Genomic DNA, 15,125 nt, shown 5'->3' on the forward strand with positions numbered 1-15,125 from the left:
GCAGCCCCCCTCCTTTTCACATTTACTTTTGACTGCTAGCTCTTCCAATGGAACCTCATTCTTCACCACCCGGTTCATCTGGTATGTCCTTCCATATGGCAGCCAGCTGTTTAGTCACCGCTTCGTATGTCAGAAAATGTCCCTTTGAGACCCTGTATCGTGCACTCCACGCAGCAAACATCATCAAACTTCCATCCTCAAACAGGTACCCTAAAGACCGGCACCCCCTTCTCCCATAATCGTCCAATGCCTACCCTTCCAATAATCTGCCGTAGCTTCAGGTCTGCACTGCATGGCAAATCCGCACTATGTAACCCTGCAATGTGCATCTTCCTAAAATACTTCTGCCATACCTCCTGTAACATCTGAAACACGTTCGTCCCCCACTTGCCCCGTATCGTGTCCCACAACAATTGCACCCCTCGTCTAGCCACTGGAAGATTCCTTACCAAGCCCCAAAATAATTATTTTCTAAAGTCTCACCACTCCAACACCACCTGCAATTGTGCTACCATAAAATATGCCTCATAGTCAGGTAAATTAAGACCCCCTATCCGACCGCGGACGTCGCAGGGTCGCTAGCGACACCCTCCTCCTCCCCGCATTCCACAGCAGTTCCCTGATTTTCTCATCCAACATCTTAAAAAACACCCTTTTGATCACATATGGAATGTTAGTGAAATAATAAAGTAGCGCTCGGCAGAATAACCATTTTGCAGAGTGCCACCATCCCCATTAGCGACAGCGGCAGCTTCTTCCAAAACGGGATGGAGTCCCCTATCCTAGAGAGCGCGCTTCTCGTATTGTACACAAACGTGTCCTCCCATCTCATGAAAGATTTGAATCCCCAACTACCTGAATGACTCCGTCTCTCAACGTATCCCCAATCAGGGAGACCACCTAAATTCCCGTTTCTGAGCCCTCCCGGTGGAAATAAAAGCAACTTTTATTTATTAATCCGGAATCCGGACAATCTCCGGAAGTTCCCCAGCACCTCAAGCAGCATAGGCATATTGTCCTACGGGTTCCCCACATACAACAGCAGATCTGTGCATAGCGACTATATGTTGCATCCCTCCCGCCAAAATACCTGCTTCGCCCATCTCCGCCTGAGGAACTGTGCCAGGGGTTCCAATGCCAGGGAGAACAGAATTGGCGAGATCGGGCACCCCTGACGTGTACCCCTACTCAACGTCCACTGCTGTGACACGCATGCGTTGGTCTTCACCACCGCCACCAGCTTATTGTATAACGGACTCCACCAACTGCAGATATTACCCCCAAATCTATAGGCTAATAACACCCTAATCAACCATTCCCATTCTAGAGAATCAAACGCTTTCATTGCGCCAAGAGGCCATTGCCATTCCCCCCTCCAAGTGCTTAACCTGATCCATCACATGATGTAGGCGACAAATATTAATTGCAGTATTACTACCTCCAACAAAGCCACACTGATCAGGATGTAATAATACACCCGACAGCCTAGTAGCTAGGATCTTCCCCAAAAGTTTCATGTCCACATTTAGTAGTGAGATAGGATGGTAGAAGAGTTGTTGTTAAACAGAAGTAGCACTTTTGTCTTCAACTTTACCCATTCTTTCCTGGAAGGAGGTTATCCAGGAATCCCATTTGTGCTGTTATTTTATTTGTGGAACTTGGAAAGGGAATCTTTTCATCCATCGAAGAAGGTACTATAACCTATGGATTTCTCTTTGTGTGAACTTGTTTCTTTGGAACTTTTCAAGACTTTGTTTAAGACTTTCTTTTCCTTGAAAGAAGTTGACTTTGGGATATTCCTGGGGGAGCGAGATCTACCCAGGACAAGTAGAAGTCATCTAAGATATTGGTTGTTTGTTAACCTTTTATTTATGTTGTTTTCTTATTGTTCTGAATGTTTCTGTTGTTTAGTGTGAGCGTTAGTTTTGCATATGCTAGGAGGTTTTCTCTTAGATCCTAGACTAGGTAGGGATCCCCCTGGTAGAGTAGGTTTAGTTTGGGTTTATTTTCTAATTTTGTTTCAAATAAAATGTCGAACCTTGAGAAAACTAAACACAGTCTTGAGTCTCATAATACTGACCCCTCACACTTCCTATCTCAATCCAATCAACTGGCGGTAAGTATCCCATTGTCCGCAAACAGTCTCACTGGGTCACTCCTAGATTCTTCTGTCAATAGATGGAGAGAGACATGCTCAACCCCTTCCAGATGTGAGACTTCCAACAGTTTTTGGAACAGCTGATCTAACTGGTGAGACCAAACCCAAATAGAACTCGCTATGGAAATATCTCGGGGTAATCTGTCACCAGAGCAGCAGATCATCAAGCCCAGCCTCCAATTGCGTTAGGCTTCAAGAATTCAGGCAATAAGAGTAACGCAAGGAGATCCAGGCAATAGACAGAAAACAAAGCAACAAGTTGAGTTCATAAAGAAGGGCTCGATAAATGAGGCAAGACAAAAGAAAAACCACAAAAGCAGGCAACAAATATAGCAAAGCAGTGCGTGTTGCAATGTGATTCTCTGTGTAAGTCTCTTCCTTTGATGGGACAAGCTTGATGTGATTTCTCCTTTGAGGTATGGGATAGCACTGGGGATTGAGCTGTACTCATGTGGGGGTAGATTCAGTTGCATTAGTAAGCCCATCATTTTCGAATTTGAGGTGCATTTGCAATCTGAAGATCTCAAGAATTCTGTGTTGTCTTTGTGTTTTTCTGCCGAAATGAATGGACGACGTTACCATGTTCTGATTAGCTAGGTGAGATATGGTGCCAAAGGTACCTTGCTCCGATGTTGAACTAAGCCCATTGATAGAGATAGAACTCAGTTGTCAAAACTGGTATTCGTGACAGGCTAATGCTAGCTTCCAAATTTGGTGAGTCAGTGTACACAAAGGTCAGGGCCAGGCTTTGGTTCTTTAGCAGTGATTCTGCTACCCACAACTAATTGTGGCCGACATGCAGGATGCTCGAGTCCCACTGCAGAAGGATCTAAGCTAGAGTAAAGGGGAATCATTGTAGCTAGATTATGGTGAGGCTGTGCCGTTTGTATGGTGTGGTTCTGGTACCAAGCACGAGAGGTCGGCCTCTCGTGGTCAAGTTTCAGGTACTTGGTGGATTGCCAAACTTTTAGAGTTGTTTCTAGTCCTTTGGTTTTGTAACAGTAGGTCGTGACCCATCTCTATTACTGGGGCTCAGGGATTTCCGAGCTCTAGCCTCGCTTTAACTGATAAATACAAAGCACTAAACCGTCTCAGAAATCAGGGGTTCTTTTCGACCAAGCTGACCCTGCTCGTTAAGGGGAGCACTGATCCGCAGTTTCCCTCTGGCCTCTTGAGACGTCATCCCAGCGTAGAACAAAGTAATAGAGCAGACACCCAGGTTAAATAGGAATATTGATATGTGAGTGCTAATTCAGCTACCTTTACGGAGGAACTCTTAATCACTGTTTGGTCAGCACATTCACGCTTTCCCTGGCTACATCTTTTGTAAGCACTCAAGATCTGGAATCTGCTCAGGAAGCCCAGATATCATTCAAGTATCTGGGCAGTTCAGCTTTTGGCTTTCTCTGGCCTCGCTTTTGGAGGCAGTCAGTCGTCACCATATGGCCTCAGTAATCTGTCCAGAATGCCAAGCGAGCAGGGCGTTTTCCACTATTAAAGAGCATGAGAACATAGAGAACATATTTTTTGAGAACAAATAGGTACTTTGGGAGGGCAAAAAGTTACTTTTGAATGACAAACACACGAAATGTGCCCAAACTGAATTTATTAGTGCCAGGCTTGCCTAAAAATGTAGTTGTGCTTTACCCTTCGTTGGTATTGTAGGTAGGTTCACTTGGCATCAGTTTCCTTTCACACAAATTGAAGAAAGTTTATCTGTGAAGCTCATACTGGGGTTTTAAGTCCGCTGCACCCCCTAGAGACTCATGAAGGTGATGTGTGTAACTAAACAGATGGGCCTGTTAGTTACGTGTGATGCGACTTGCAAGGATGAGGTATCTTTGAATCACTCTAACCTTACGGGCCAACATAATCTCAAGGGCAACCCACAGGTGTGTGTCACTGATGAGGCTTCAAATTAAGACTCATCTGGTAAAGAGTCTGTAAATCAGCCAGTGAGACACATAAAAGTACTGGGCCTCTAGGATTTCCACCCTCACATTTGTACACTAAACATACCTTCCTGGTTACATCTTTCTTAATTATTGTGGCAATAAGCCCAGAGACTGCGGGCCATTCCCGCCTAAGGTAATGCCCCCCGAGGCCCACAGTTACAGTTAACGAAAGCCCCGGCGGCATTACCGTAGGCGGTAATGGGCCGCAGTCGAGGGGCTTATTGCCATTAGTACCCCGGCCCATTAGACCGGGGTACTAATGTTTTTTTTTTTTTCCCGACTGCGAGACTCGTTGCTTTTCGCAGCCGGAGGAAAAAGTAAAACATTTTTTTTTAAATGGCCGTTGCGGACAGAAAATGTAGTCCGTTTTCTCTTTCCATGGTGGCCATAGTAAACAAAGAAAATAGATGCCATGGAAGGGGAGAAGGGACTATTTGTAGTCCCTTCTCCCCTTCCATGGAGGCCATTAAAAGTAAGTTGAAAAAAAAGTAAACAAAAAAAATGGCTATAATGGAAAGGGAGAAGGGACTACATGTAATCCATTCTCCCTTTCCATGGTGGCTATTCTGGAACGAAAATGCTGTCAGAGATTGGGGCGAGCTGCACGCCGCGGCGTGAACGGGATAACCATGCAATAAGGCTCGGAATCCAGCCAACCACAGGTGTTTCTTTTTTGTTCTTTTGTTGCGCCAGGTACTAATGTAGGATAAGGACTCATTTTAGATTTCTATTGCGACTGTGGTTGGTGGGTTTCATACAATTATTTATAGTTATTAATATTCTATTCCAAACCTATTATAAAATTAATACGTACCATTGGATGATTTGGACATTTATTTGTATTTGATGTGCAATAATCAATTTGATTGTACAGCTACTCTATCCCACCTACCCCTGGTATTGCACTATAATCTGATATAATCTGACAATGGTGCAATTTATTGTTTGATGTCACCTGGAATTCAGTCAATGGGTGTGAAATGAGAAAAAAAAAGCTTTATTTCCTGGCAAATTAAATGGTGCTATTTGTGAAATCAATTTAAAGAATATACATAATGTGAGTTTTGAAATCATTTGTAATTACCTTGCTCTGTGTTCGGCACATATAACTGTATACTTGTGTTTTAGAGTTCTGTATTTGTTGCCACAGGTACAGTAGGTATAATTTTGCACACCATATACATTGTTGCGAGGGGAATGCATTTGGAGATCAAATTTGTTTTGTAAAATGTATCCTCTTGTTCTCTTAGACAAAATAAGTGACGAGGGAGATGAAGACATTGACTTTTTTGACGATCTGTACTGCCCAGCCTGTGATAAATCGGTGAAAACAGATAAAGCGTGAGTTTATCATTCAATCTTAATCTGTTTATTCACAGTTAGTTTTCACTACGTATTAAATTATAACAGAGTTACTACATTATGATTGAGCTTGTTGAAACCCCAAAGATTATTTCTGGGTAATAATGGTCTGCAACTATTTTAATTTTTAGCGCTTTCTTGTCAGCAAGAGAGCCACCAAAGGAAGAAAGCATTCCCATGCACAATGTGCCAGTGAATCTGGACCCTTTTATGGTTACATTAGATAAAGCATTTTTCATACTAAATTAAAACACGTTTTCTCTGAATCATTGGTGTTACAAATTTGTTAGGAGAATTAAAATTGTGTTGCAAAGGTGCTCTACTTTTAGGGACCTTTGACAATACCAACGTCTTTTTATATTGCCTTTTGATATGTGGGGGAGTTATTTCTCCATTCCCATCCATTGTCTATTATAATAACATATCCTACAAGCTTTGGAATGTGATCTTCCCGTAAATCCAAGAAATCCAATCCTTGAATGTTTAAAGTATATATGTGTAAGTGTAAGGAAGCTTATTTTAATTTTGTAGTTCAGTGGCAAAGGTAAGGCTAATGGAGTAGTTCCTGTATTTTCTAGTTACCATTATTAGATTCTAATTATAAAATTACCTGCTTGAATGTTCTCCTTGATGTGCATATACCGTATGCAACTTCATGAGCAGTAACTGAGAATGCATTGTGTTATATGAAATAGAATAGTTTCCTGCTAAGTAAAGCTGTCTATTATTTTTGACAATGAATGTCTGATAACCTTTGCAGCATGAAGAACCATGAAAAGTCAAAGAAACATCGTGAGATGGTAGCAATGCTTCGGCAACAGCTTCTAGAAGAGGAGGAGAAGTTTTCTGCTCCTCAAACCAATGAAAATAGCATAGCTACAGAAGAAGTTGAAGAGGACCTGGAGGAGACTCCCAAGCTAAAGTACTTTGCTCTTCTAACATACATATGATGATGCTTAGTCGTACATGTCCCATGGTGGTCTTGAATTGTTGTAAGTGATATTTGCAATTGTAGATACAGATTTGTAGACTTTCAGTGTGTGTAGAGGGTAAACACATGGTGTTAAGGTGATACTTGCATTAAGCTTCAATGGCATACAAAATATCTTGTTCAGTTCTCCATGACAGATTGAATCCTGATTTTAAATACTACTGTAACAAAGATATTCCTCTTTTGGTCCCCTTCACTTTTTCCTTGTCTTTTATAGTCTGCTGACTGTTTTTACCCAGTGGGTTGCAACCATATCTCACTCGGACCTTGCTACATTTCCTGGACTTAATGAATAGTATTCCAGTGGAATAGGCGACCCACACTCTCTTGAAACAACAAAGACCCATAAGCATTGTTGTTTTAGATAAGGTTAGTAACCTTTAGAGAGGCTGCTCAATCGGGTCGGTCAATTACCCTCCAGCCTCTTCTTTGTTGTAGAGCAGAAAGGTTCAAAACATATACCTGGGACAAAGACAGTGGAGCATGATATAGAAACGGAATAGTGGAAAAAGTCTTCAGTTTTAGGATGAAGGGGTGAGGGATAATTGCTGTGGGGTTGTTTTAGAGAGGAGAACAGGGAGATGTGGGGGCGTAGAACGCTAAGCAAGTGGTTATTCAGAAAAGGGAAGAGCTTGGAGGTTTGATTTAAATGGAGAAAGAGTAGGAGTAGTGTGGATAGGAAGAGCATTCCAGAGTAAGGGGGCAAGGAGAGGACAGGAACGGAAACAAGTGGGAGTAAGTGGCATGAGAGGTGGCAAGGAGGTGCGTCAAGGGTGAACGTAGGAAACGAGGGAGATGGGTGGGAGTGAGATGGGCTAATGGGTATGGTGGGTCAAGTCAGTGTATAGTTTCGAAGAGGATTGGAATGTGTTCATACTTTCCCCTCTGTATCATAGATAACCAGCCTGACTGATGACGGGCTGGGGAGGTGATGGTGAAGCGGGGTAGGTCGAAGAGTGGATGGACAGCAAAGTTGAGGTCTTTATCGAGAGGTGAAAAGGCATAGTTAGGAATTCCATAGAGTAGGCTGAAACAGTAGTTAGATCGAGAGAGTACTAAAGAGGAGATTAGGTGCTTAGCCGTGTTGAAGGGAAGAAGATGTCTTATTTTTCTTATGTTATTCGCAGATACATGCAGTGTTGACACTGGAGATGGACCTTTGGTAGGGCATGTTGTGCAAAAACAGAGCCCATCTGATGAAATTTAGAGGAGTAGCAAGAATCACTGCTTTAAATTGAATTGTAATGCAAGAACTCTATAACCTCTGCAGCAACAACTAAAACATCAACAATCCACAATGTCCCAATACAGACATTTTTTATTTTGCCTTAGAGCTGACAAAATGACTTTGTACAGCCTTGGAAGGTGATACAAGTCACTGGAACATGTATTCTCTCACTTCAGGGAGTGTGAACCCCTGCTTGTCCTTATGTACTTTATAATTTACTTTATTATTTTTAATGTGCCAACATACCTGGATGCCTCAGAGTGCACCTTCCGTTTATCATGCGATGCAGTCCTTCTAGAAGCATCCCATCTCGGAGGTAACCTTGAGGGCTACCTCTGCGCCTTCTCCCACTGCGTTTTCAGGACTTTACCATTCATTAGAAGAAGTCCTGCCTTTATCCCACACAATACTGTCCGTGTCTGCCCTGTACCGCTTACTGGGGCCAAGGGCTTTCTAGCAAAGATAGCCCTTTCCATAGTGCCAGCAGCCCTGTCGGCAGAGACCTCATAATGCCATTTGTTACTACCTTTTTTATTGTCCATAATCTATTGCAAAAATTAATGCGAAAGAGCAGTGTACGTTTGTTTATATTCCCACAAACAGTAGCTTTTTTCTCCATTCTTCATGATCTGGTAAAATGCATTAGTAGGGCAGCAGGTTGTAGCATCCACCTGTCATTCACCATCCATCCTATTTCTCAGGTCAAACTAGCATTCATGGAACGTTTATTCAGCTCACACACGCCTGGTTCCAATTATTGCACCCTTTAATCTCATGCTCCCATCACTCTCAAGCGAAGCACTGATTCAAGATATAAGATTTCGGTTTGTGGCAGTGTTTGTAACCATTTGTCCTGTGGCAGTGTTCGTAACCATTTGTCCTTACTTGAAAATAAAATGTCATACTGGGTCCCAAGGTGGAGCCTCTAGTGCTGTTAAATCCAGTAACCAAGTAGCTATGCTTTGTTTTCCTTGAGCGTGACTGTGTAGATCTAAGAAATGTAGCCTCAGTTTTCTGACATGCGCTCCAATCAGGCACTTACCAAGGAATGTGTGGTGTTAACTTGCAGTGATGGGCAGGGGTTGGATGTCTGGGATGCCTCTGGAATACACATCCCTTGTGTCTTCCTGGGAGAATGCCTGTGAAAGTGTGTGTAATGGCCAGCACACAGGGACCAACATGAAAAGAAGAGGCAGCATTCTTCACCTAACACCACCCACGCGAAAACAGGAGAGCAGTGTGAAAAGGAGGAGTTAGAGTCAATTGGTCTACCACTTTTCAATGTATTCAACCTGACCGATCAAGCACAAACCGGATCCCACAGAACCTGTGAAACCTACTGGCTCATGCAATGATGACGACAGGGACATAGGCAGCAAATCTGTCATACATTTCCACAACCGATTGATGGATATCATGGAGTATCTGGAGCTGCAGATTTCGGTGTTGCCCCCAGGGAATCCAAGGTATTAACCCAAGTACTGAGCAGGGAACCTGGTAGAACAGGTATATCAATGGCAGCTTATTTTCTGGCGGAAGTCAAGAAAATATCGGAAAAACCACACAATGACGCCATGTACAGACAGGTATCAGCTGACAAGCTGTGTAGCTTCAAACCCGCCAGCAAATTCAGAGGTGGTGTCTCAGGCGCTGGCACAAGGAAAAGATCAATCAGGCACGATCACAGGGTTGAGAAGGGGTCCTCTTACACCTTTGGGTAAAGAAGAAAAGCCTGTAGATAATGCAGAAAAAATAGTGCATCAAAACAGTGCTCTACGCTTCTGGTAAGGAAATTGCAAAGAAATCTTAGTGGCTTGTAAAACTACATTATGGAATGAAATGGAAGACTTTGCAGGAGACCTCAAAGATGATGGGGAAGACCAGTTTATAGCAGGCTTACGCAAGGCTAAACCGGTAGTACAGGACCTGTTGGAGTCAGATGCAGAACATGTCAACACGACAGCCACGAGTATGTGTATTGGCCTGGACCTCCGTAAAACAACTTTGCTGAGCAGCACAAAACACCTGCAAGAAGTACAAGATAAGTTCAAGGCTCTGCCCTTTGATGGGGTCACCCTATTTCATTGAAGTACCGACAAATGGATAAGATTGAGGGGTTCATAATTGCTGCTGACACGCTAAGATTGATTAATAATCAATCTGTTCATTTAGCCTCTGCTCAACTAGAAAAAAGCACCCAATCAAGTGAAGAGGCAACTGTACTGCCTCTCCTAAGATAGTAATTCCATCCGTTCCATCAACGTGTAGTTGCATTCTCGAAATTAAAGAACTAAAAGCATCAGTGGAAGCAATGAATCTTTTAATTACCTCCCATTTTGTCCAGACATTCCAACCGGCTGATGCTCCGGATAGTCCTTCAACTTTGGTGAAGGTACTTAATGAGCAGCAACAGAGCGAACATGAAAACTCTCCCACTGAAGGGAACTTTTGTTTCATGTCACGCCGTACAAAAAAAACTCACTTGAGAGCAATGAAAAGATTTGCTAAGAGAAGAAAGGAAGCTTTGGCTAAAAAGTCCACCAATAAGGTGGCTAATAATTTGGATTCATTATTATCTGAGGCCTCTAAAACTAATGGCCAAGAATCTGTGATAGTGATTTCTGATGAGGAAAGCATTGATGTCTTGCAATTATCCAAAGAAAGTGAGGAAGCACTTATACCTACACCAAATTCGAAAATAAAATCATTAAAAAAAATCAAAAAGACTGACATAAGTTCTAAAAATTGTCTACATGCTGTGAAATTGATAAGCTCCGATTTTACTCCAGCAGATATACCTGGAACAAGTTCTGTAAACATCGTCGAAACAAGTGCCACTGAAGTGGAGGGTGAAATTACTAAAAAAAACCTTGCTCCCTAATATTAAATCTAATTTAAACAGCTACTTTCCAGTTTCGGGAAGAAGCTGCATGACTAGGAACATACCTTTATTTGAACAACCTAGCCCTAATCACAAAACCAACATTGATTCTAAATTGCCCTTGAAAAAACTATACAGTGCTGCGTGTTCAGCGACAACTTGTTGTTCAGAGACCTCCTTAAAAATGAATGTGTAGTAAAGTTAATAGTTCAAACATGTCAAATGGTATGGGCAAAATCACCCATGTAGAAATCCAACCACATAAAGGCAATATTGACTCAACAATATCTTTAAATGTTAAAGAAAAGATCCTCCCTCCAATAAAGGAAGTGTCGATGGGATGCAATCTCTCTTCTATAATGAAAACTCTTACTGAGAATGAAGAGACAAAAAATACCTTTGCTCTAAATTCTATTTCTATACATGGTCCTGCCCTTAGTAGATCCTTGCCTGAAAACAGCTATGGGGTCCCACTTAAGACCCATCAGGACCCACTTGATGATAGCCTTTCATGATGGCACCTTTAATGTTGATACATTAACGAAGTTCTTATCTTTTGTTCCATCTCAGACGGACAAAATTGAAATGATTCCTCCTTGTTCAGCACAAATAAGCTCTGAAAATACCAATTATGGTATACGGGAAACTCTGAGAGAGGCTTTTCATGAGAGATCTCTGAATGCTGAAAAGTCTACTAATATTTCATCATCTATCCCAGAGCAGTCGATCAGGGTAGAAAACAATCCCACACTACGAATTAAAGATAATATTCAGGAGAATCTAATCGAATTAGACAAAAAGTCTTATCTCGTTGGTTTTGAGGGAGATGAGACTACTACTGCGGGTAGGCGCATTAATCGTTCTTTCATTTTGGCTCTATTCTTACGCATTCCACAATTGAGAATGATAAAATCGGAGGACATTCTGAGAGTATCTATAGCCCAGACCAATAACTGTAGAGCAATATGTTATTTTAGCTCAGAGATTATTTTTAAGTTCCTTTGGTTTAATCGAGAAGAGATCAAAAAACAAGGACTAAAGCTATCTACTTTTGAACTAGAATCAACTACGGACGACTTCTTAGCATATTCTAATCCAGCTCTTGCAAAGACATTGTCTGGTGAGAACTCTCAGACATCTAATGTTAATGCTGAATCTGATCTGCATGCACTTCTTTCTCAGGTAGCCACTTCAACTGGCATTCCTTGGCTTGAACCATTGAATACTGCCATTGTGGGGAAGGAAATCCAGTCGACTACCTCATAGCAAAAAAATCTCTTTAAATGCACTTTCATGGAATTCATGTGGCCATTCTAATTTCATGTCTTGGCATTTATTAACACTGCCTGAGAACCAGCCAATGATTCTAATCCTACAGGAAACAATGAAAACAAGTACCTTTGCCATTCCGGGATATACCACGTACTGTGCGCTTGCCAAGAGGTCCCAACAAGGCCGTCCGAGTGGGGGTCTTGCAATTGCAATTAACAACTCTGTTAATCTACAATCAAAATGGATATGGGAATCGACGAGCTTACTTGGGTCTATTAGTTGAAACCAACTCGTGCCAGTCTTTAAACATTATCATAGGTGGGGACTTTAATTGTGACTGTAGGGACTTGTCTGAGAGTGGAACTATTAAATCTTCCTACTTATCATGTGGAAGGGGTGCGAAATTTAGAGAGTTTCTTGGCGACTGGGACATGGATATGATAGTAAACAGTGATAGCAAATCACAAATTACCTGGTCACGAGGGACCAGAACTTCAACAATAGATTTTGTATATATTACGCAAATTCTAGCTTCGCTTACGTCACCTTTACAGATCAGTCAAATCTCAGCGAGCGATCATGCACAAATTTCTTGTACGCTCAATCTGGAATGTGAATTCTTGGCCTGTGAGCCAGCACTGACTTTAGTAGAGACTGATCGCCCTCAAATATCGATTAGATGGAATCATAGTCTGTGCTTGCAATTTGTTAAGTATGTGTTGCACGAGCTACGCGTACTCAGCCTTCAAAAAACTAACAATGATAGATCACTGAGGAACCCCTTTACAGAATTGATTAACAAAGCATTGATTTTTTTTTAGTAAAAGATACATTAGGGTAGATCACCCACATCCTTTTGATTCCACCTGCAAGCTCCTAAAAAGAGAGAAAACAAGGCTCTTGGACAGCTTAAAACTACTCCCCTGGGAACATTGCCCCGCCAAAATAAGCGGCTGCAAATTTTGAAGGCCTATAAGCAGAATCTTAGACATGCCCGCATTCTTAAATATAACAGGGAGAACTGTGACCTTATAAAAGCGATAACATCTCATGACACTCGAGTAATCTGGCGTACTATTACGAGCGGTATCAAACCCTCTGTATTGGCCACTTACAACTGCATATCGGCTCAAGTATGGCAGGATTACATCACAGCCAAATTTAACATTCCAAGTAAATTTGAGGATGTTCCAGAGGTGCAGCTATGTTATAGTAAGATTGCTCGTTTAGAATGGTCATTGACAGATCTCAGATGAGCTATTTCAAGACTAACTTACTCCAAATATACAGGCCCTGACGGCCTTCCACTGTGTCTTTACAAAGCTGACCCTGAGTTTTGGGTAGGATTCTTGAAAACGAAATTTGATTCCATCATTAATACTGAGGTCATTCCCCCGACGTGGGCTACAGCAAATATTGTTCCCATTTTTAAAAAGGCTAATCCTACCCTTCCGCAGAATTATTGACCTATTTCTCTGATTGATACGGATGCAAAGTTGTTTGCCATCCTCCTCCTCTTTGATCTTGAAAAATTCATAGAGGAAAACAATTTGTATTCGAGATACCAAATGGGCTTTAGGAAAGGAATGAGTACCTCCTTGAACGCTGCTATTATGGCATATATAATAGATGGCACAAGAGGAAAGAACGCCCAATCTGTCTATATTGCCATGATAGATATGACGTCAGCGATGGATAACGTAGTACGAAACCTTCTGTGAAATAAAATGAGAACCATGGGTATTCCATCTGTGCTACTTTACTGGTTCATCAAACTCCACACTAACACCTCCTATAAAATCAAAATCTCGGCCGATGGCAGAACTACGGAACCCATTAGGACTTCTATCGGGCTTAAGCAAGGTTGTAACCTCGCGGCCACATTCTTTAATTTATATCTTTCAGATCTTGATAAAGAATGGGAACATAGCAATCTGTTCTCTGTAAAAGTCGGTTCTCCATGTTTAAAATGGATTGCGTTTGAAGATGATATTATCATCGTCGACCCTACTCCTGCCGGGCTCCAAATGAAGCTTCTTCTGTTTGAAGAATTTGCAGTCGCTCATAACTTGACCCCAAACCCTGTAAAAACTGCTATTCTGAAATTTGGCAATAAACAAAATAGCAAGGGTTATCGATGGGAGATTATGAAAACCCAAATCTCAAGCTCTACTAGTGCGATTTATTTGGGATATAATCTTCTAGCTCAAAATTCAATTAAAGTCTGGACGGACCTAATTAAAAATAAGACCCGCCCATTATTGTCCCAACTAAAAATGATCTATTCAAAATTTTGTACGTTTTCATTAACCCCAATGATTGAGTTTCTGACGTTAAAAATAGAAAGTGTAATTTTATATTCTCTTGACATCTGCTTGTGTGACATCAGTGCAACCTTAGACTGTATCCAGAGGACGATGATAAAGAGTGCTATGCACCTTCCAATGTCCGTTCCTAATGCAGTCATCCGTCACGAGTTCGGGCTTGTGGCTTTATCTGGACGTTGGAAATGGCGTCAATTATGTTGCTATGAAAAAATCAATTTTCCTCCCAAAAAATTAATTATACGAAGATTTACTTGAAATGTTGGATTCTACCAATTTGGCCTCCTTTGCCCAATATCAATTTAAAATGCAACATTTACTGAATACTTTATGTATTTCAATCGAAAATGTCCATATGCGCCCAGTTTATGCCAAAAAGAAGCTTTTTGAACAAGACTGGCGGATGACTATAGAAAGCATATCTAGTTAAAAGATGTATAGGGAGTATGGTGCATTCTTCAAACAACGAACACCGAGATTTGATCATGTTGTCCTATTTCCATCTAGCTACTCGAGAAAAGCTTATAAATGGTTCAGAATGAATTTATATCATACTAGGGAAAGACCTGCTAATTGGAGTACGAACGATGAACCGAAACAAGTTAAAAGTCGCTTTCCTGCATGTAATGAGTCCTTAGAAAATATGAAACATCTAATTCTAGAATGTCCTCAGTTCAAAGCAATGCGAACTAACCGTTTGATGAAATTCGTAAATATTGATTTTGAGGACTGCTTGCAACATCTATGGGCTCGTATGATGCAAGGTAGCATAAACCCCTGGTTTTTTAGTTGTTTAGCTTGTGTAAGCACATTGAAAAAGAACTTCTTAGCTTTATTTCGTAGATGAATTTATCGTGAGTTGTGATCATTTCTTTTTTCTGTTCTTTTTTCCTTTAACTGTAATATGAATGTAAATCCAAATGTAAATATTTTTTAATTGTTTTTTAAGGTTTT

At 41.3% G+C, this 15,125-nt stretch overlaps 1 protein-coding gene across 4 annotated transcripts in view; it reads left to right on the forward strand.

Moving 5' to 3' along the window:
* DNAJC21 (DnaJ heat shock protein family (Hsp40) member C21) overlaps positions 1–15,125 on the forward strand; it is a 705,789-nt gene that overhangs the window by 460,669 nt on the left and 229,995 nt on the right. For all 4 annotated transcript variants that reach the window (XM_069627111.1, XM_069627112.1, XM_069627113.1 and 1 more), the window contains exons 7-8: positions 5,364–5,454; positions 6,236–6,397. In XM_069627111.1, the coding sequence (XP_069483212.1) occupies positions 5,364–5,454; positions 6,236–6,397 (253 nt within the window). The remainder of the gene's footprint in view (positions 1–5,363; positions 5,455–6,235; positions 6,398–15,125) is intronic.

Source organism: Ambystoma mexicanum, chromosome 6p (genome assembly GCF_040938575.1).
Source record: "Ambystoma mexicanum isolate Mex_15411 chromosome 6p, UKY_AmexF1_1, whole genome shotgun sequence".
NCBI classification, from domain to species: domain Eukaryota; kingdom Metazoa; phylum Chordata; class Amphibia; order Caudata; family Ambystomatidae; genus Ambystoma; species Ambystoma mexicanum.